Source organism: Saimiri boliviensis, chromosome 5 (assembly GCF_048565385.1).
Source record: "Saimiri boliviensis isolate mSaiBol1 chromosome 5, mSaiBol1.pri, whole genome shotgun sequence".
NCBI classification, from domain to species: Eukaryota; Metazoa; Chordata; class Mammalia; order Primates; family Cebidae; genus Saimiri; species Saimiri boliviensis.
In genome coordinates this window covers 44239991-44263369 of record NC_133453.1, presented here as the reverse complement: position 1 = coordinate 44263369, position 23379 = coordinate 44239991, and the positions used below count along the sequence as shown (strand labels likewise).

The following is a 23379-nucleotide window of genomic DNA, read 5'->3' as shown; positions in this document are numbered from 1 at the left end:
TTGCAGCATTTGCTTCAGAATTTACCTTTATGTCACTACTTATGATAATAGTTTGTATTTTCATCATAGGTAAATCATGCTGCTTGAGATCTGTGAACCTCCTAAAATCATATGCAGAACTGTGCTTATCAGTGCACAAGCTTAGGAAGACAGAGCAGGTTTTGGAGAACTTGTTGAGTTTCAGGTGATTATTTAATAGATTTAGAAATGTAGGCTTAGTTCTAAGAGGCTGCTAGTTGGAATTCATCTCTATAAAGATAAAAGCTAAAGTCCAGGCATGACGGGTCACGCCTGTAATCTCAGCACTTTGGGAGGCTGAGGTGAGCGGATCACAAGGCCAGGAGATCGAGAACATCCTGGCCAACATGGCGAAACCCCCAACCTGGCACCAGAGCAAGACTCCATCTCAAAAAAAAAAAAGAGATAAAAGATAAAGCCTTGGAATGGGTTAGACTGCCACGGGCAAAGTATAGAGAGAGAACCAAGGCCAGAACTTGGAGTTGTGCTGCATTTCAGGTAGAAGGGGAACAGAGGCCACAGAAGGATCCAGAAAAGGAGCGTTTAGTGGAGATAAGGAAGGAATTGGGAGAATATAATATCACCAAAGGCAAACAAAAAGTGAGTCAGATGCTGCAGAGTCAGAGACCACAGAGGAAGCCACTGGGTTTTGCAACAGATATCTACCGCTCATCCTCCAGATGGCCAGTTTCTGTAGATGTTGAAGATAACAAAGATTAAGTAATAGATGAGGGAAGGCAGTCAGGGAGGACAATGGTGAAGATAAAGAAGATTGTATAGCAGCTCAAGAGCATAACATAAAGAAAAGTTATTCTGCTGCTGTCCTGTTTTTAGAATGAGAGGAACTGGACCATTATTAAAGAGTATGGGAAAGAACTCAATTGAACTGGAGAACAAGAGAGAGGATAAGCAGAAGGGTTATCTTCAGAGATGAGGTTGGATATTTCTTCCTTTGGGTTTAGAGGGAAGCAGAAGCTGGGTGAGTCTTCAGAAGACTGTTGAGGCTGATTGGTAGAGGGCTGCGATTTTCCTTCGAAGAAAAAAGAGCAAGGTGAATACATTCTAGAGATCTGCTGTGTAACACAGGGCTAAGCTATAGTGAACAACACTATTTGTTTGCTTAAAACTTGTTAAGAGGGTAGATCTCAGGTTAAATGTTCTTACCACAGTAAAAAGAAGAAGAACGTAAGAGTTGAAGTGCTGTGTAGGGGCTTAGGGCAGAGCTAGAGACTTGAGAGAAATTTTTAAATTAAAAATTCAAGTTAATAAAAAATTTAACTTTAGAGCTAGATGATGATGATGATAATACCTAATATTTGTTACATGATCATGATATGTCGGGTAATATGCTAAGGACTTCACACGCATTATTTCCTTTGGTACAAACGATTACCCTGTGATGGTGGTTAGTGTAGTTATTCCCATTTTGAAGATAAGGAAACAAGCAGGGGAAGTAGGTGTACCATACTCAAGGCCAGACATCATCTTACTAGAGCTGGGATTAGGATCCAGGCAGCAGCAGGCTGACTGCAAAACTTAGAGTCATAATCATTTTGATATAATAAGCACAATAAATTTAAAGGCAATTTAGAAAGTTATAAGAAAATCAAAATACAGTACTGTACAAATGATGGTTTTGTTCTCTTTCTATAGCTCTATGAATTTTTTGCTCATTTTCCAGATTGACATGGGCACGGGGAGGAGTGTGGGAATGTAAGAAAGAACCATCATTATCCCTAGTGCCTTCAGGATCTTCCATCCCTTTATGCTGTGCCTTGAGGACAGGCTTCAGCAACTTTATAGATGTTATGTACCAAAGTTTATTGATACATTCCTGCCTGGGGGATTGGAGGGACAGTTGCAGTTATTACCTGCAAGTCTGCAAGAACAAGCCCACTGAATGCTGCCAAGTGGACAGACTGAATCCTTTAGTAGATGTGCTTTTAGAGACACATGGAGAAGATGTATATATTATCCAAATAAGGGCAAGAGATGATCAGGAGAGAGAGGGAAAATGAAGATGATTTCTTGTCAGGGCAGGCTCCTCTTACCCTTTGAGAAATCAGTAACTCAAGAGTAATCATAGAGTAAGTCATTATCAGCTAGATCAGAGAATGTTAAAGCTGGAAGAAGCCTAGTAATTGTTTAAGTACATTTAGTCCTTTTTGGAGTCATTTATCCTTTTAAAAGTCAGAAGCTATGGACTAAGCTATACCCCCTCACACACGCATACACATTTTGCATATTATTTCAGGGAATTCCCACATTCTCAGAAGATTAATTATGGGTCTTGAACAAGGAGTTCAAGTTAGGAATGCTGATCTAATTTAAAGCTCTCAGTTTAAAGATAAGGAACAATATTATTAGAAGTTAATATTTAAATGGTAAATAGCTGCCAGCAAAAAGATATCATCTTACTAGAGCTGATTATAATACAGGCGGCAGCAGCAGGCTGACTCCAAAACCCATAGTCTTAATCGCTTTACTATAATAAACAGAATAAATTTAAAGGCAATTTAGAAAGTTATTAAGAAAATCAAAACACATTGCTGTGCAAATAATGGTTTTGTTTGAAAAGACAAAGGCAAGAGAAAAGACAAAAACAAATATCTCAAAGTATTTCTGCTTCTAATATTTTTCTTTGATGTGAGTTTTTTACTCGTTTGATTGGATCTCTTTATGTAGAATTAATGTTTTTTAATATTACAGGTAAATTCACTTCTTTTTTTCTTCTGTTAATGAGCTCCAAATTAGTGAGGTTCACCAGGCTACTGATAGACTGCTTGTTTATAAATCACACACCTTTTAGAGTTGGACACTCCCCTCCAAAACTTTCTTACCTCTTAAAGTGATTTCTAAAGGTGACTTCTTACTTCTTTTCTTCAAAACAGAGAACGGATGACTGAAGAGTCCAAAGTGGAAGCAGAATTGCATGCTGAACACTTAGAAGCTCTAAGAAAGCAGTTTCAAACCGAGAGAGAAACTGCAAAGAAAGTGGCACAACGGGAAGTGGCTGAGGTATAGAGTCATGAGAAAAGTTTCTCTCTTGGTGAATGCCTCTTAGGAGGATAAGCAGCTCCAACATTTCAGAGAATGGCTGCAGTTGTTCTTTGACTCTTCTCATCCCCTTTTGACCAGCAAGCCAGTTGCAATTGAGACCTCTCTGTAAAGCAACATACAAGAAAAAAATTTCTTACAGATAATTCTCTGCCCAACAAAGGAGTACCTTGATGGGAGATTTTCCATCAGAGTGATAACCAAGAGGGATAGAGGAATAAGGAGACTGCCATGTGATAGACAGAAATGAAATCATCTCGCTTCTCAGTTCACTTAACTGACATCTATTCTGCATCTACCATTTCCTGAGAGAGACAGGGAAAACAGTAGAAGATATAGTCCATGCCCTTGTGTGTGCCAAATGACCCTTGTTTGTGATCTCCACTCTGGACATGAGACAAATAGGGAAAACATCAGAGAACTTTCTTGGGTAGCTAGAGGCTGTGTGCAATTTTGAAGGAATTCAAAGTAAGAGAAAGTTTATTTTAGGCCATTTGGTTGATAGAAGAAGGAAAGCTTAATGAGAGTACAGGATTGAGACTAGCAGAGATGACAGGGCTGGACACCTTACAAAACAGCACAGGCCAAGCCTACTTACAAAAATGAACAGGACATGTTAGCAGATGAAAAGTAGCCTTTCTTGATGAGAGCAGAGACTTTGGAAAAATGTTAGAGAAGGAGTGTTAACTTACATGGAACCACCTGATGGATGGCCTTAGTTATGGAAATGTTGGATGTGAACTCTTAAGCAGAGAGCGAGTACTACTTAAGAGTGAGCAGGAGGTGGCAAGATAGAAGCATGAGTTTAGGAAGGTTAATGTAACAGCAGAAGACAGTAGAGAAGAATAAAGAGAAACTGGAGGTATGGAGGCTCAAGAAAACGATAACAGTTAATTTGAATATTAGATGATTAGGGCCAAGCAAAGTAGTTCAGTTGAAAAATAGAGAAAAGCCAATAGGAAAATCAAACAGGCCGGGCAAGGCAACTCACCCCTGTAATCCCAGCACTTTGGGAGGCCAAGGCAGGTGGATCACCTGAGGTCAGAAGTTTGAGACAAGCCTGGCCAACATGGTGAAACTCCATCTCTACTAAAAATACAAAATATTAGCCAGGCACGGTGGTAGGTGGCTGTAATTCCAGCTACTCAGAGGAGGCTGAGGCATGAGAATCACTTGAACCCGGGAGAAGGAGGTTGCAGGGAGCTGAGATCGCACCACTGCACTCCAGCTCGGGCAACAAGAGTGAGACTCATCTCAAAAAAAGAAAAATCATCAAACAGACATTAAATGTTACATCATGGAGACGGAGGTATTAAAGTAATTCCTTGGTTGGCATGGATGGTCTGTGTTTCACCAAATTTGTTACATTTAGTAGTTGCAATTGATGGAAACTATTCACAAAATCAAACTCAAATAATGGTATGTAAAACAATTTCGTGAATTGCAAAGCACTATATAAATATAAATGTTATAAAAAGCAAATTCTGCTTTTTATACAAGAATTAGGGAACATAAAGATGTACTAACTGTAGAAATGTACCTTTAGTTGAGAATAATTACAAAACTGAAATCCTTTGAAGAAGGATCAGTGACAGTGAAGAACAGTGAAAGTGTGACAGCAGTGAGAAGTCGGCAGCACCAGTAGGCTCACGGAGTGCTGCCTGAGTCCCAGCTCTCCGTCTTACTGTGTATTAATTTATTGTCTGAATAAGTGACTTAATTTCTGAGTTTGTTTCCTCAATCATAACATGTAAACCATCACAACTACTTTCCAAGTTTGTTTTGAGAATTAAATGGGAAAGCATTTGTAAAGTAATTATCACAGTGCCTGAACTTAATCAGTACAAAGTAAATGATATTTGTTAGGGCTTATCCAGTTTTAGAAAGGCCGTGATTGAGGTAACAGTGGACTGTCTAACAGAAAGTTAGTTGGGTAGTAATAAAAGAGTGTAGTGTAAAGTTAGGATCTAAAAGAAGGAACTAGTATGGAGAGAAAAGGTACAGACACCCTTGACTTCACTCTGCTGTTTTAAATGCTGCCAGCATAGAGAATACCACCTTCCCATTTTCTCCCTTCTCAACTACCTCTTGCTCCTAAAGTTTTCAAGTGGCACTGCTCTAATGGCATATTAGAAGGACGGAACTCTGTAAAATTAAGTAACTGTGCAGTTTTTTTCACGAGAGAAATTAAAATTCTTAAGAACAAAAAACAAGATTAGAAAAATGTGTGCCATGACGGTCAATAGCTGACAGATATTTATAGAAACTGCCATATAATTCATTTTCATTTCTTCAGACTGAGGTTACAAATGACAGAGAAAAGCTTATAGCATGATAATCAGAGTAATTATTGTGTGCCAGACTCTACTTCTTTCTCTTTATGATCTTATTTGTTATTTGTATCCTATGAGTTAGGCTATACACACACTGTTCAGATGATGAACCTGAGGCTTAAGATAGTTAATTGCCTCAAAACACTGAGCTAGTAAGTGGTGAAGCTGATATTTGGACTGAAATCTGACTCCAAAGCCAGGCTCTTAAAATGCAAATACTGAATATACATTTACATTCTTTATCTATTCCAAGAAAGATTTTGTTCTTTGGTGATAAAAATTGTGAAAACCACATGGTCTGTTGCTCCATAAATCTGCTTAATCAGACATTATTGCCTTACTAATGCTCCTTTTAAAAAGAAAGATCCAAAGACAACAAAATATGAGGACAAAACTAAGTAAGCCTCTCTTAATGGAAAGTAAAAATGTTTCAATTTTTTCCTTTGTGTTTTAAGCTGAAGAAGGCCCTTGATGAAGCTAACTTCAGATCAGTGGAAGTGTCCCGGACCAACCGAGAGCTGCGACAGAAACTTGCAGAACTAGAAAAAATGCTAGAAAGTAACAAGGAGAAAATAAAGAATCAGAAGGCCCAAATTAAGCTCCACTTGTCAGCTAAGGCGAATAATGCTCAGAATATAGAAAGGATGAAGGTTATACGAGAAACCTCTTCTCACTTCCTGGGTACCCTATGAGGATGTGGGCAGTCAGTGGTGTCTGGGGAAAACAGGTTTTAGAACCCTACCTGCCCCATGTATTCTCCGGGCCAGCCAGTTGCCTTTGGGGAGACTCTTTTTCAGTGGAGACAGTGTAAATGTTTGATTTCTCATTTGCTGCCAGTGTCACATTCTGGCTCCCCATCTGTCCCTTCCGTGTTGATTGTATTGGACTTCACCCTTTCAGGATCAGTGGGCCAGATGGGAAAGAAAGCTCAGCAGGAACTGGTAACTTTGGATCTCATATTGGATCCTGTCTGTCATCCCATAGGCAAAAAGAGCAAGCCATTTTTTCCACTGATCACATTTTTATGTTATTTTCCGTTTACTTTTAGCAAATAGAAACAGAATTGAAGCAAATGGAGCTAATTAAGGATCAATATCAGAAAAAAAACTTTGAACAGGTAGATGATTTTCATATACTCTGTTTACCTGTGATGCAAAATCAAACTTGGAGGGTGTTCACCAAATGTCTCCATCTTTGTGTGCTTCCAGTCTTTGAGTATCCAGAGATTCGTGTGTGAAATGACTAACCTGCAGAAAGAGATGCAGATGTTGGCCAAGAGCCAATATGATGCCTCAGTACGGAATAAACAACAAGAGCAGCACCTAGAAGCAGAGCGGAAAATAAGGCAGGAGCTAGAGAATCGGTGCCAGGTAAAAGGTTTCCCAAGATTTATCTTAAGGATGATCAGCAAATGGCATGTGCCAAAGCCCAGCGGTATTGGACCTAGACTTTCCAGAGTCTACAGAAGACAACACACATTTACAAATTGTTTATCTTAGCTAAGTCCTTAGGATAATAGTATGGAGGAAGAAGGCTGTAGTTTGAATGTGGCAAATGTTCTCCATTTTCAGTAATAAAAGTAATGTCAATTTTAAAGAACACCTAGAGCTTACATATGCAAAGTATCAGTTACCTAAGTAAGACTTTTTACTCCGAATTTCATGGCCTTTCAGGAGCTTTATACACCTCATTTCTTCTCCTAGCACAGATACACCTTTTGCTGTTAACAGGACTCTTAGGTATTCCTAAATGAATAAAAACCGTAACATATCACTGAAAAGGGACCTCAAGAGATCTCTGAGCTCTTGCCTTTCAATAGGATTTGTCATGAGAAGTATCTTCCCGGTTCTGAAAAGAGATTAAATGCTTTCCTCATAACTGAAAAATCAAAATGTGTAATCATATCCACATATGTAGACTATAGGCTAAACTGAAAATCAGTTTTCATCTCATATGTTGGCAGCACCTGAAATTAGAAGGCACTCCATCCTACTTTCATCTTTGGTTGCCCCTTTATTATAATAGTGAAGCATTTGGTTCCTGATGGCACATTGGAAGTTTATAAAAATCTTTGTATCACATTTTCAGAAATTAGAAGAAACTGTCAGACACCTGAAGAAATGTAAAGAGGCAACAGAGAATAAACTGAAAGAAGCCAGTGTGGAATCAGAACAGGTGAGCCAGACCCAGACAAGCCAGACTTAGACAAGTTTTCTTCAACACAGCAACCCTGAAACAACCCAAGTCAATGTGAAATCCTTCATTAACATAGTTGTCAGGAATGCAATAGGCAAGAACCAGTAACTTCCTAAGTGTAGCCTCTATTGTAAAGAGTGATTAAGATTAGGAGTCTGTGTCTTGATGATAGATGGTAGATAACAATGCTAAAATATTAAACCTGAAGTCCGAGTCTCCCTACTAAATATAAGGGAAGTCCAGCATGTGTGTGGATTTTAATGCATTATTATTTGGCATGACCCTACTGAAAGGAGATGCTCTTTGTTCAATCAATCAATAACTAAAAAAGTAAAGTAGTCCCTAGTTAAACTAATTTGTGTATTTTTTTTCTGTATTCTAAACTTAAATTGGCCTTTTATGGAGTATTTCAAAATCATCCTTTTTTTTTTTGAGACAAGGTCTCTCTCTATCACCAGGCTGGAGTGCATGGTGTACCACCCTGCCCAGCTAATTTTTTTATATTTTTTTGTAGAGATGAAGTTTCACCAAGTGGCCAAGCTGGTCTTGAACTCCTGGACTCAGGTGATCCACCAGCCTTGGCCTCCCAAAGTGCTATGATTCCAGGTATGAACCACCACACCTGGCCCATGAACTACTACATTCTTAAGAGTCTTTCATATATTTTTTCATTTTCAAAGACATCTTGTACTTTCATTCTTAATTTTCTCCTGGGTCCTCTCTTATATTACTTCACATCCAGGAAACATTAACAGATACATGAAAAGCAGCAAGTCTGCAATGCATTCTTTTTATTTTTTATTTTTTATTTTACTTTAGGTGTATACTATATCCAGCATTTCTCCCCTTGTTATCCCTCCCCACCCCCCCTGCTGTCCCTCCCCTACTCCCTCTACTGCCCCCAGTGTGTGATGCTCCTCTCCCTGAGTCCATGTGTTCTCATTGTTCAACACCCATCTATGAGTGAGAACATGTGGTGGTTGGTTTTCTGTTCTTGTGTCAGTTTGCTGAGAATGATGACTTCCAGATTCATCCAAGTCCCTACAAAGGACACGAACTCATCGTTTTTTATGGCTGTGTTGTATTCCATGGTGTATATGTATCACATTTTCTTTGTCCAGTCTATTATTGATGGGCATTTGGGTTGGTTCCAGGTCTTTTCTATCGTACACAGGGCTGCAATGAACATACGTGTGCATGTATCTTTACAGTAAAATGATTTATGGTTCTTTGGGTATATACCCAGTAATGGGATTGCTGGGTCAAATGGAATTTCTATTTTTAGATCCTTGAGAAATCGCCACACTGTCTTCCACAATGGTTGAACAAATTTACACTCCACCAACTGTGTAGGAGTGCTCCTTTTTCTCCATGTCCTCTCCAGCATCTGTCGTCTCCAGATTTTTTAATGATTGCTGTTCTAACTGGTGTGGAATGGTATCTCACTGTGGTTTTGATTTGCATTTCTCTAATGACCAGTGATGATGAGCATTTTCTCCTATGTTTGTTGGCCTCATATATGTCTTCTTTTGAAAAGTGTCTGTTCATATCCTTTGCCCACTTTTGAATGGGGTTGTTTTTTTCTTGTATGTCTATTTTAGTTCTTTATAGATTCTGAATATTAGCCCTTTGTCAGATGGGTAGATTACATTGCAAAAATTTTTTCCCCTTCTGTTGGTTGCCAGTTCGTCTAATGATGGTTTCTTTTGCTGCACAGAGCTCTGAATTTTAATTAGATCCCATTTGTCTATCTTGGCTTTTGTTGCCATTGCTTTTGGTGTTTTAGTCATGAAGTCCTTGCCTATGTCTATGTCCTGGATGGTTTTGTCTACGTTTTCTTTTAGTGTTTTTATGGTGTTATGTTTTATGTTTAAATCTTTAATCCATCTGGAGTTAATTTTAGTGTAAGGTGACAGGAAGGGGTCCAGTTTCTGCTTACTGCACATTGCTAGCCAGTTTTCCCAACACCGTCAATGTATTCTTTAACCACTCACTCAGAAATTACTCTCACGTATAGGTTGTTAAGTATGTTGTGCAAATAGGTAGCAAAGAACATGCAGTCAGAATTTGTGTCTTTTAATTTCTAAGTAAAAAGTCTGCAACTAATATACAAAAAAACTTGTAACTTTCTTTGCGTCTTTCAATGGTGACATTTATATGTTCAGATAACAGCTAACCTGGAAGAAGCTCATCGCTGGTTTAAGCACAGGTTTGATGGTCTACAACTTGAGCTGACAAAAAACCGGTTGCAGAGGCCTTCTGGGGAAGACAGGTGTCAGAAAGAGGTAAGATTAAGACATGGATGTCTTAAACAATTTTCTACTTGTTGCTTCTCAGATTTCTAATTACTGAAGTTCTGCTATCATCTCACTATTCTTTCCATTCATCTTCTGTTTCTTTATACTAATGCTAGGAAACCAGTTTTTTTTCTTACAAAGTTCCACCTGTCACAGACTTTTTAGATTAAAATCACCTGTTTTCATGAATAAATGACATATATAGACTCAAAAGAGGTACAGATTGCTGCAGTTAACTTTGAACAGTCAGTGTTAGGTGTATTTTCTTTCCAACAGGACCAAGATGTAAGACATGATGTCATGTCCAGCCAATGTGTTCTGCGTCGATGGGAGAAAAAACAGAATCTTAGGCCCCTGCCTAAGAAGTATCATTCTGAGGTACAAAGGAAGTGATATCCCTGACAAGGACACTTCTTTATGTATAGCTCCACTCCATAATTCCACGAGCCCAGCAGCCAGGGCTGTTCTGTTCCTACAGTCATAAGAACGTGAAATCTTTGATGTGGGCTGAAGATTTCAGACCTGAATTTATAATTTTATGAACTCTTATATTAGTACAAACTTCCGTTTTTTTTTTTTGTCCCTTTTCACATTTTCCACCCAATAAATTTATGTTAATTTGTTGAAAAGTTAGGAGATGGTGTTGCATGATTCTTATCTGTTTTTCTAATAAGTATGTTTTATGAAAAAGTATTTAGCAAGGTTCTAAATGATATTGCTACTAAATGATATGATACTTTGTTTCAATGATGTGTCCTACTCCAACATGTAGTAGATAATTCCTGGAAATAGAATTGTTTGAAAAATGGTAGACTCCTTACTGTTTTGTAGACTTACTTCTGAGTTGGGTAATTACCAACATATCTTTTTTCTTTTTTCTTTTTTTTTTTTTTTTTTTTTTTTTGAGGTGAAGTCTTGCTCTTTTGCCAAGCTGGAGTGCAGTGGCACGATCTTGGCTCACTGCAACCTCCACCTCCCAAGTTCAAGCGATTCTCCTGCCTCAGCCTTCTGAGTAGCTGGGACTGCAGGCATGTGTCACCACACCCAGCTAATTTTTGTATTTTTAGTAAAGATCGGTTTTTACCATGTTGGCCAGTATGGTCTTGATCTCCTGACCTTGTGATCTGCCTGCCTCGGCCTCCCAAAGTGTTGGGATTACAAGCATGGGCCACCATGCCTGGCCCAGCATATCTTTTAAAAGGCTAATATCTCTTTTCTCAAATAAGGCATTTCAGAGATTATGTTTACAGCTTGCTTGGTCATTAAAAAAGTTATAGAATGCAGCAGTCTGTTCTGCTCAGGGAGACTATGCCTGACTTACATAGCTCTTCCTTACTGTAATTAAACAATAAGTTCAGCTTTGTCTTTTTATTTCAGATGTTGAGTGGTGGATTAGGTAATCCAGATTTAACATATGTAAATGGATGGCGTAATATCTGGCTTAATTAATGCTCAAGTAATCATAGCTGCTGATGATATTATCAGGACCTAAATCAAGTAAGCAATCATGAAACTGGAAATAATATCAAATATAAGACTGTCAAAGGTTGATGAGCCTACCACTCAGCATCTGATATAAAAGACAAAGCTGAATTTATTGCTTACTATATAGTAAGGGAGAACCTGTTGTTCAGGCACAGTCCTTGAGCAGAGCAGACTGTTAATCTCATATAGGTTTTTTTGGAAATAATGAAATTCATATCAAAATCTGTAGAGTGTGGTTACTAGAGTGAGACTATTCATTGATCACATTCAGGAACATGTAAATTGGAGTGGGTCCATTTCTGTTTGACCTTAGGAATAAAGGACTCTAACTGGTTTTCAGGTTTGTAAAAGCATGTACAAAAAGGCAGGTTGGTTGGGTGCAGTGGCTCACACCTGTAATCCCAGCACTTTGGGAAGGATTGTAGAGTAGCTCTGTAGAAGCAAGAGGCCAAGGCAGGCAAATCACTTGAGGCCAGGAGTTCGAGACCAGCCTAGCCAACATGGTGAAATCCTGTCTCTACTAAAAATAAAAAAATTAGCCAGATGTGGTGGTGCACACCTGTTGTACCAGCTACTTGAGAGGCTGAGGCACAAGAATCACTTGAACCCAGGAGCTGGAGGTTATAATGAGCCAAGATCATGCCAGTGCACTCCAGCCTGGGCAACAAAGCTAAGTTCTGTCTCAAAAAGGGAAAAAAGGCAAGTTGGCATTGATCTAGTGGACAAGGTAAAAACTGGTAATTAAAACTAGCTGCTTGTTCTCATGGCTGCTAAATAGTCTGTTTTTGGGAGGATATAAATGTTTTATTCTTTGTGCCCCTTTGGTGCTCATAACATCGTATCTTAGTTCAGTGGCTCTGTAGAAGCATTTGAGACTGAACAACAGACATCAGACAACCATTTTGTTAACCAAGGTACATATGAAGTGTTAGCACTGGTGCATATACCTCTCTGGTTGGAAAAAGAAAATAATTCATGGCTTATTTTATTACCTGTAACTACTTTGGTTCTATGGTTTGAATGTGTACCCTCCAAAATTCATGTTGAAACTTAATTCTTACTGTGGTGGTATTAAGTGGGGGGCCTTCAGGGTCTCTGGGGAAGTGTTATTAAGTGGGAGGCATTTGGGGCTCTGCCCTCAGGAATGCAGTAGTGCCTCATTAAAGGGCTGGAGGGAACTAGCTTAGGCCATTTTGCCTTTCTGCCTTCTACCATGTGAGGACACAGCATTCAGCCCCTTTGGAGAACACAGCAACAAGGTGCTACCTTAGAAACAGGGGACAAAGACCTCACTAGACATCAAATCTGCAAACACCTTGATCTTGGACTTCCCAGCGTCCCAAATTGCAAGAAATAAATGTCTGTTTTTTATAAATTACTCAGTCTCAGCTATTTTGTTATAGCAGCAGAAAAAGACTAAGATGATGCCTGGTTAAGAAAAATTTAAATTATTTGCTGTATCTCCAAAGGTTGGGCTGTGTTATTTACTGGGCCAGCTGAAGTGAAGGAACAGATTTTTTATGGTGTCCTTGAGTTGTCAAACTCCTACAGGATAGGTCACTATTCTCAGGAGTTGATATGGTTTGGCTCTGTGTCCCCACCCAAATCTCATGTTGAATTGTAATTCCTAGTGATGGAGGAGGAGGGGCCTGGTGGAAGGTGATTGGATTATGAGGGCAGTTTTTCCCCTTGCTGTTCTTTTGATAATGAGTGACTTCTCACAAGATCTGCTTGTTCAAAGGTGTGTAATACCTCCCCGTTCACTTGCTCTCTCCTGCTGCCATGTGAAGACGTGCTTCCCCTTTGCCCTTCTGCCATGATTATAAGTTTCTTGAGGCCTCCCCAGCCATGCTACTGTACAGCCTGTGGAACTGTGAGTCAATTAAGCCTCTTTTCTTTATAAATTACCCAGTCTCAGGTAGTTCTTTATAGCAATGTGAGAATGGACTAATTCAGGAGTCTCCCTAAAAAGGGATCTGTCCCTTTGGACTCTTTATAAAGATATATAGTCAATTGAGGGTATTGGGGAATTATAACCTTTAAACAGCCTAACCAGAAGCCCCCCAGAATAATTAAGCTTGGACCATGGTCGGCATTGAAAACCTTGGTGCTGAATTCCATAAAGGAAAAAGATCCCACTTATTACACCAGGGAGATGATTAACCTTAATGGATTGTAAATGTATTATCCCTTATGTTGTCATGACAGTCACAGTTGTATGACAAGAATATTTATATCCTGTTTTTCCAGAACAAGGATATTTTATTCACTTAGGCATTGTCCTTAAAGGGTATCATTATTGATATAGTTAATGTTACATACCTTTATATTATTTTTTAGATTGCCTATACTAGATTGGGAGAAAGATACAGTTAGATTGATAATCATTTTTAGTAAAGCTTATATTTGTTATAAGAGATATTATGATAGCTAAATCACAACTATCTAAGCTTAAACCAGTAAATAGAGGAATATGATCAACAGAATAACAGACAAAGGTATGTTAAAGAGAATGTGACAGAAGAATCTTGTTCAGATGGTCTTAGGCAGAAGCCACCTGTTTTGTGTGGTTATCTGCTTGTTCTGAGGCTTTTGGGTTAGCAGTCAACTTGTGCAGATCATCTTCTGAAAGCCCTTCAGAGAACTTTGGGATCTCTAATAACTTTCTGATTCTAGTAAGACCTTTTCTATTTCTCCAGAGGATTGAAGTGATATGAGCAATAAGGATTTGTTTAAAAGGCAAAGCTTTTATAATTCAAATCATGAAAACCATTCCAACTTAATGCGTCTCTGTATTATTAGATAGATGTCATGTTCTTGGTGGGAAACACAAACTCTAATCCCTTTTTAGCCATTGTAAGTGCTGGCTTTTTGACAAGGGAGTGCTTCCACTCATCCAGAAAATAAATATACCATTATTAATATATATAACACACATAGAATGAAGTAGTTATATAAAATCCATTTGAATGTATTCCAAGAGTCTTTGAGGGTATGGCTCTAGTTCATACCCCACATTTATAATTTTTCCAAATTAATTTCATTACAGATAGGCATTATCTGACCACATTCTTTGCCATACTCAAAAAGTTTCTATTAGTGATTAGTATTGTGGAAACTTTTTCTCTACTGTGATAGGTTGTTTTATAGAGGATTTTAGCAAGTGTCTATTTGAAGAATTTTTTTTCTTCAACTTATTTTAAGTTCAGGGGTATATGTGCAGGGTGTACAGGTTTGTTACCTAGATAAATGTGTGCCATGATGGTTTGCTGCACAAATCATTCCATCACCTAGGTATTAAGTCCAGCATCCATTAGCTATTCTTCTTGATGATCTCTCTTCCCTCACTCTACCCCTTACAGGTCCCCATGTGTGTTGTTGCTGCCCATGTGCCTATTTGTTCTCATAACTTAGCTCCCACCTAAAAGTGAGAACACATGATGTTTAGTTTTCTGGTTTTCTGTTTTTCTGGTTAGGATTGCCTCAGCTATTCAGGCTCTTTTTTGGTCCCATATGCATTTTAAAATAGTTTTTTTTTTCCAATTTTTTAGTTTGCAGAGGGTAATGGCTTCCAACTTCGTCTATGTCACTGCAAAAGACATGATCTTATTTTTTTTCATGGCTGTGTAGTATTTCATGGTGTCTATGTACCACATTTTCTTTTTCCAGTCTGCTATTAATGGGTTGATTCCATGTAGTTGCTATTGTGAATAGTGTTGCAGTGAACATACATGTGCATGAATCTTTATAACAGAATGATATATGTTCCTTTAGGTATATTTCTAGTAATGGGATTGCTGGGTCGAATGGTATTTCTGCCTCTATGTCTTTGAGGAATTTCCACACTCTATTTCACAATGGTTGAACTAATTTACATTCCCACCAACAGTGTAAGTACTTTCCTTTTTCTCTGCCACCTCGCCAGCATCTGTTATTTTTTGACTTTTTTATAATAGCCATTCTGACTGGCGTGAGATGGTATCTCATTGTGGTTTGGATTTTCATTTCTTCAATGAGTGATGTTGAGTTTGTTTTTTTTTTTTCAAACATTTGTTGGCCACATATATGTCTTACTTTGCGAGGCGTCTGTTCCTGTTCTTTGCCTACTTTTCAATGGGGTTGTTTTTTTTCTTGTAAATTTGTTTAAGTTCCTTGTAGACTCTGGATATTAGACCTTTGTCGGAGGGATTAGATTGCAAAAATTTTCTGCCATTCTGCAGATTGTCTGTTCACTCCGATAGTAGTTTCTTTTGCTGTGCAGATGCTCTTTGGTTTAACTAGATCCCACTTGTCAATTTTTGCTTTCTTTGCAATTGCTTTTGGTACTTTTATCATGAAATCTTTGCCTGTGTCTATATTCTAAATGATATTGCCCAGATCTTCTGTTAGCGTTTTTATAGTTTTGGGCTTTACATTTAAGTCTTTAGTCCATCGTTAGTTAATTTTTGTATATGGTTTAAGGCAGGGGACCAATTTCAATTTTTTGCATATGGCTAGCCAGTCATCCCAGCACCATTTGTTGAATAGGGAATCCTTTCCCCATTGCTTGTTTTTGTCAGGTTTGTCGAAGATCAAATTGTTATAGGTGTGTGGGCTTATTTCTGAGTTCTCTATTCTGTTCTATCGGTCTATGTGTCTGTTCTTTTCATGCTGTTTTGGTTACTGTAACCTTGTAGTATAGTGGGAAGTAGGGTATTGGGATGGCCCAGCATTGTTTTGTTGCTTAGGATTGCCTTGGCCGTTCAGGGTCTTCTTTGGTCCCATATGAATTTTAAAATAGTTTTTTCTAATTTTGTGAAGACCGTCAGTGGTAGTTCAATGGGTATAGCATTGAATCTATAAATAGCTTTGGACAGTATGGCCATTTTCATGATATTGATTCTTCCTATCCATAAGCATGGATTGTTTTTCCATTTGTTTATGTTTTCTGATTTCTTTGAGCAGTGGTTTATAATTCTCCTAAAAGAGTTCCTTCACTTCCCTTATCAGCAGTATTCCTAGGTATTTTATTCTTTTTATAGCAATTGTGAATGGAAATTTATTCATGATTTGGCTCTCTGCCTGCCTATTGGTGGTGTATAGGAATGCTAGTGATTTTTGCACATTGATTTTGTATCCTAAGACTGCTGATGTTGCTTAACAGCTTAAGAAACTTTTGGACTGAGACAATGGGGTTTTCTAGATACAGAATCATGTCCTCTGCAAATGAAGATAATTTGACTTCCTTTCTTCCTATTTCTTTCTCTTGCCTGATTGTCCTGGCCACAACTTCCAACATTGTGTGGAATAAGAGTGGTGAGAGAGGGCATTCCTGTCTTGTGCCAATTTTCAAGGGGAAATGCTTCCAGCTTCTGCCCGTTGAGTATGATGTTGGTTGTTGGTTTGTCATGGATGACTCATTATTTTGAGATCTGTTGCTTTAAAACCTAGTTTATTGAGAATTTTTAACATGAAGCAATGGAAATTTCATTGAAGGCCTTTTCTGAGTCTATTGCGATAATGCAGTTTTTGTCTTTAGTTCTGTTTATGTGATAAATCACTTTTACTGATTTGCATGTGTTGAACCAAGCTTGCATTCCAGGGATGAAGTTCACTTCGTTGTGGTGGATAAGCTTCTCTATGTGCTGCTGGATTTGGTTTGCCAGTATTTTATTGAGGATTTTTACATCAGTGTTCATCAAGGATATTGGCTTGGAGTTTTCTCTTTCTGTTGTACCTCTGCCGGGTTTTGGTATCAGAATGATGCTGGCCTCATTTAATGAGTTAGGGAGGAGTTCCTCCTTTTCAATTTTTTGGAATCATTTCAGTAGAAATGGTAGCAGCTATTTATGTCTGGTAGAATTTAGCTGTGAATTTTTCTGGTCCTGAGCTTTTTTTGGTTTGTAGGCTATTACTGCCTCAATTTCCAGATTTGTTCTTGGTCTGTTCAGGAATTCATTTTCTACCTGGTTTAGTCTTGGGAAGGGTGTATGTGTACAGAAATGTATCTGCTGCATCTAGCTTTTCTAGTTCATGTTCACAGAAATGTTTATAGAATTTTCTGATGGCGGTTTATATTCCTGTGGGGTCAGTGGTAATATCCCTGTTATCATTTCTGATTGTGTTTGATTCTACTCTCTACTTCTTTAGCCAGTAGTCTATTTTTTTCAAAAACCAGCTCCTTGATTCATTGATTTTTTTTTTTTTTTTTTGAAGGGTTTTTCATGTCTCTTATCTCCTTCAGTTCAGGTCTGATCTTGGTTATTTCTTGTCTTCTGCTAGTTTTTGAGTTTGTTTGCTCTTGGTTCTGTAGTTCTTTTAGTTGTGATATGACACTGTTAACTTGCCATCTTTTTAATTTTTTGATGTGGGCATTTTAGTGCTATAAATTTTCCTCTTAACACTGCTTTAGCTGTATCCCAGAGATTCTAGTATGTTGTATCTGTGTTCTCATTAGTTACAAAGAACTTCTTGATTTCTGCCTTAATTTAATTATTTACCCAAGAGTCATTCAGTAGCAGGTTGTTCAGTTTCCATATTGTTGTGTAGTTTTTGGGGAATTTCTTAACCTTGAGTTCTAATTTTATTGCACTGGGGTCAGAGAGACTGTTTGTTATGATTTCAGTTCTTTTGCATTTGCTGACTAGTGCTTTACTTCCAATTATGTGTTCAATTTTAGAGTAAGTGCCATGTGATGATGAGTAAAATGTATACTCTGTTGGTTTTGGGTGGAGAGTTCTGTAGATATCTATCAGGTCCATTTGATCCAGAGCTGAGTTCAGGTCCTGAATATCTTTGTTAATTTTGTGTCTCAGTGATCTGTCTAATATTGTCAGTGGGGTGTTAAAATCTTTCACTATTATTGTATGGGAGTCTAGGTCTCTTTGTAGGTCTCTAGCAACTTGCTTTATGAATCTGGGTGCTCCTGGACTGGGTGCGTAGGATAGTTAGCTCTTCTTATTGAATTGAACCCTTTACTATTATAGAATGCCCCTCTTTGTCTTTTTTATCTGTTGGTTTAAAGTCTGTTTTGTCAGAAACTAGAATTATGATGCCCACTGTTTTCCATTTGCTTGGTAAATTTTTCTTCATCCCCTTATTTCAAACCTATGTATGTCTTTTGTTTGTTTTTTGTCTCTTTGGGATAGAGTCTTGCTCTGTTGTCCAAGCTGGAGTGCAGTGGCGTGATCTCAGCTCACTGCAGCCTCCGCCACCTAGATTCAAGCAATTCTTCTGGCTCAGCCTCCCAAATAGCTGATTACAGGCACCCACCACCATGCCCAGCTAATTTTTTTGTATTTTTAGTAGAGATGGGGTTTCACCGTGTTGGCCAGGCTGGTTTGAAACTCTGGACCTCAACCTATGTGTGTCTTTGCACATGAAATGGGTTTGTTGAAGACAGCATACTAATGAGCCTTGGCTCATTATCTGGCTTGCTAGTCTGTCTTTAATTGGGGCATTTAGTCCATTTACATTTAAGATTATTATTGTTTTGTGTGAATTTGATCCTGTCATCATGATGCTAGTTATTTATGTGGTTGCTTCATAGTGTCACTGCTTTGTGTAATTCAGTGTGCTTTTTTACTGGCTGGTAACAATTTTTCCTTTCCATATTTAATGCTTTCTTACGGAGCTTTTGCAAGGCAGGCCTGGTGGCCTGCTTGTCTGAAAAGGATCTTATTTCTCCACTTAATCCTGGATATTAGATTCTGAGTTGGAAATCTAAACCCATTTATGTTGGAGGTTGCAGAATTTTTTTGTGTGAAAAATCAGACCTTGGCAATGACCTTGAGCAGCAGTATATGAATAACTCCCACAAGCTTAGTGTTCCAATAATGGAACACTAGACATAAATGGCTTAAGAATATTGATTATTGGTTTCCAATCTCTTCTGGCTTGTAGCACTTATGCTAAGAATCCTGCTGTTAGTCTGATGAGCTTCCCTTTGTAGGTGACCAGGCCTTTCTCTCTGGCTGTCCTTAACATTTTTTTCCTTCATTTTAACCTTGAAGAATCTGATGATTATGTGTCTTAGGGTTAATCTCATGAAGTAACTTACTGGGGTTCTTTGCAGTTTCTGAATTTGAATGTTGGCCTGTTTTGTTAATTCCCTTTCATTTTTTTCGTCTATTCTTGTCTGCCTTTCTCATTTCAGAAAGATAGTTTTCAAGCTCTGAGATTCTTTCCTCACTTGGTCTATTCTGCTGTTGATACTTGTGATTGCATTGTGAAGTTCTTGTGGTTTTCAGCTCCATCAGGTCAGTTATGCTCCTCTCTAAACTATTCTGGCTCACAGCTGCTGTGTTGTTTTATCATGATTCTTAGCTTCTTTGCATTGTATTAGAACAAGCTCCTTTAGCTCAGCAAAGTTTGTTATTACCCACCTTCTGATGCCTACTTCTGTCAATTCAACCATTTTATCCTCAGCCCAGTTCTGTGCCCTTGCTGGAGAGGTGTTGCAGCCATTTGGCAGAGACAAGCCACTCTGACTGCTTGAGTTTTCAGTGTTTTTGTATTGATTCTTTCTCATCTTTGTGGGCTTATCTACCTTTGATCTTTGAGGTTACTGAACTTTGAATGGGGTTTTAGTGAGGTCTTCTGTTGTTGCTGTTACTGTTTTCTCTTCGTTTTTCTTTTAACAGTTAGTCTGCTCTTCCATAGGGCTGTTGTGATTTGCTGGGGATCCACTCCAGACCCTAGTCACCTCTGTTTTTCCCTTACCTGGAGGTATCACCAGTGAAGACTATGAAATAGCAAAGATGGCAGCCTGTTCCTTCCTCTGGAAGCTTTGTCTTAGTGGGGTACTGACAGCCCGAACTGTACCTGTAGGAGGTGTCTGGAGATCCCTTTTGTGAAGTCACCCAGTCAGGAGGAACAGGATCACAGACTTGCATAAAGAAGCAGTCTGGCTGTTTTTTGGTAGTGCAGCCGTGCTGTGTTGTGGGGGACCCTTCCTTGTCCAGACCATCTGGACTCTCCAGAGTAAGCAGACTGGAGCTGCTGAGTCGACTGAACTGCAGATATAGCAGCTGCCCCTGCCCACAGGAACTCGGTCCTTCTCAGACCAACTTCAGCCTGTCACTGCTGGCTGGCTGGAATTCCAAGCCAGTGTGTCTTAACTTGTGAGGTGCCATGAGAGTGGGGCCCACAGAACAACGCTGCTGGCTCCATGGATTCAGATCCCTTCCTAGGGCTATATACTGACGGACCATCCCCCTTGCTGGGATCCTGGGGCCAGAGTATGCAGAACTCCTGGGTCTCTGTGTGTGCCCCAGTGGCTGCTCTGCCAGGATTCCACATAGCTAGCTCTGTATTGGTCTCAAGGCCCTGTTGGTGTGGGCTTATGAGGGGATCTCTCGATCTGCTGGTTGCAGAGGTCTGTGGGAGAAGTGTGGTTTCCCAGGTGGGATTGCACAATCACTTACTGCTTCCCTTGGCTGGGGGTGGGGGTTCCTTTGGCTCCGTGTTGCTTCCAGGTGAGCCATCACCCTACCCTGCTTTTCTTCACTCTCCATGAGTCGAGCTGGTTGCCTAGTCAGTCCCAATGCAAGAACCTGGATATATTTCAGTTGAAGAGGCTGAATTCACTCTCTGCTTTCATTCCTCTCCATGACTGCACAGACTGCAGTTGCTTCTGATCGGCCACCTTGCCCTGCTCCATCCTCTGCCATTTGAAGTTTTATCTTTTGCTACTGAGTGGCCATTTTAGTTTCCCTAGATCTTATCATCAAGGATCTTACAACCCAGTCATTCTTAGTGTTTCTTTACAGAATTTGGCAGTGGGGAAAATTTAGTGTATTTAAGATGGATTTCTTGAACTTTTCCATGGATTTGTTATTTGGGGTTTTATATATATATATATATATATATATATATATATATATATATATATATATGTTGTCTTCATGTAACGACTTTAGTTAGAACAGCCTGTTTAGTGTGTTGATTTGCTAAAGTATTTCTATGATATAGTTAAAGTGTTTCTGTTGTATTTTTACTGTCTATAATATGATATACTAACTTCCATTGTGGGCCTCTACTTTTATGACAGCAGTAGGGTCAAAATATTATCAAGGCATCAACTAATTCATGTTTTTGTTGATTTTTAAAGGATACTTGAGACTAAGAAATGTCTTTGTTTCTCTAGCATTTCAAGGAGTGAATTCTAAAAGTATTGCAGCTACTAGAGCATACATTCAATCTGTATTTTCACAATTTTTCATGCCTTACAAAGACCACAGTTTAGTCATTTAAACAATTTGGGTCCTGGTAAGGAATTAAATTCCTTAATAGACATTTGTTGACATTCTATAACCAGCCTGATCTGTCCCTTTTTGTTTTTAATATAAGATTCATCAACAAACAAGTCAGAATTTGATATCGAAGTGTGTACATGCTCTGTTAAGGACATGGATACACACTTGAATTACTGAAACGCTATAATGAAATTATCTTCCACTGAATAAGAAATATAAAATTGCTGGGCTAAGGCTATTAAGCCAGGGCGTCTGCTTCCTACCAAGATAGGGTTTTTGGTTTTTAAGAACACTGGAAGTCATGCAGTAAGAAACAGTGATCCTTGAGAGAAAAGGAACGAATGAGGTGTAAGCCCTACAATTGCCCCAGTATGTTGAGAAGAAATCAAGGTGGAGCCCAACAGGTCTCGAGTTAAGAGCTGGAGCTGAGATTCCAGAGAGACAGAAGCAGCTAGAGTACCAGGACAGAGACCAGAAAGGAGAGCTGGACAGAGGGGACATTTTCAGGCATCTGCAGAAGTTTTTCTTAGAGTATTCAGAGGAGTTCCGGTCAGCACACGCAGGGGAGGAAACCACCTAAGTCTGGAGAAAGAATTATCCGCAAGGGTTAGCGGTAATGATACCTGGTACAAAAATAGAGTGCCAGTTTCCACCTGTCAGAATTGGAAACCTTATTGGGTAGCGTATGCAAAAGGATCTTATCGCAGTAGTAGAGAACAGTTAGCCCTCGGTGAACACTGCTGTGGTCTCACCTAATGAATCTTGAAAGACCCCAAATTGTCTGTTTCCAAGTAACTGTGTTCAGGATAGTGCTTAAGAATATTTAGAGGAACACTAAAATGCATAGCACTCATCAAGGTAAAATCACAATGTCTGGCATCTAATCCATAACTACCAGGCATGCAAAGAAGCAGGAAAATATGGCCCATAAAGAGAAATCAATCCAAATCGACCCTAATAAAAGTATTAAATTTCAAAGACAAAATATCCTCAAGGTCAACAGGGTCAAAAGATCAAAAGAATTTACAAAGGCAAAAATGACTGTCGGACATTGAGAAGCCAATACGGTAAGCAAGGTGACAGGAAGTGGTGAGGTTGGCAGGATCCCTCGCCCGCTGGTGAACTTGCCTGCATCATCCCTAGACTGTGAAAGTGAGGGATTTTTCTCCCATAACTAGATTATATGTCAGGGTTAATTTTACAAAAGGGAGATTATTCTGGTGGGCCTGACCTAATCACATAAGGCCTTTAAAAGCAATTTTCCCCAGTTGCTTGCAGAAGAGATTTAAAGCACAAGAAGGATTTCATGTGCTCTTGCTGGCTTGAAGAGGAGGAAGCCACATATGCAGGTGGGCTCTAGAAGCTGAGAGCAGCCCCTGACTAAAAGTCAGCAAGAAAACAGACTTCAGTCCCAAAACTGCACCCACCTGAAGGAGCTTGGAAGCACATTCTTTCCCTGAAGTTGCTTTAGGGCTTGGAGCTGAGGGGAGATGGAGCTCAGTGTTGAGCAGATTCGACTTTGCTAAGTCGGGGCCACCAGTCCATTTCCTGACAGGCCCTCAGCACTTTGTACCTTTTCCAGCACCTAAAGAGGGTGCCTTAGGGCAGGTAGAATCTACCACCAATAATGATGATTCCTGTCCAAGGAAACCCAAATAGAATTTATCTGCCAACCTAGGTGAGGCTTGTAAGTTTCTGATTTCTACTGCCTTTAATGTAGGTGCCAGCACCTCTTTCCACACCTTTAAAATCACTGCT

At 39.1% G+C, this 23379-nt stretch overlaps 1 protein-coding gene across 5 annotated transcripts in view; it reads left to right on the top strand.

The window, feature by feature from the left end:
- CCDC150 (coiled-coil domain containing 150) overlaps positions 1–21202 on the top strand; it is a 94220-nt gene extending 73018 nt beyond the window's left edge. For all 5 annotated transcript variants that reach the window (XM_074399326.1, XM_074399327.1, XM_074399325.1 and 2 more), the window contains 7 exons: positions 2910–3036; positions 5864–6058; positions 6457–6525; positions 6617–6778; positions 7497–7583; positions 9770–9889; positions 10178–21202. In XM_074399326.1, coding sequence (XP_074255427.1) covers positions 2910–3036; positions 5864–6058; positions 6457–6525; positions 6617–6778; positions 7497–7583; positions 9770–9889; positions 10178–10294 — 877 coding nt within the window. In that variant the 3' untranslated portion in view covers positions 10295–21202. The remainder of the gene's footprint in view (positions 1–2909; positions 3037–5863; positions 6059–6456; positions 6526–6616; positions 6779–7496; positions 7584–9769; positions 9890–10177) is intronic.
- The last annotated feature ends 2177 nt before the right edge of the window (positions 21203–23379 follow it).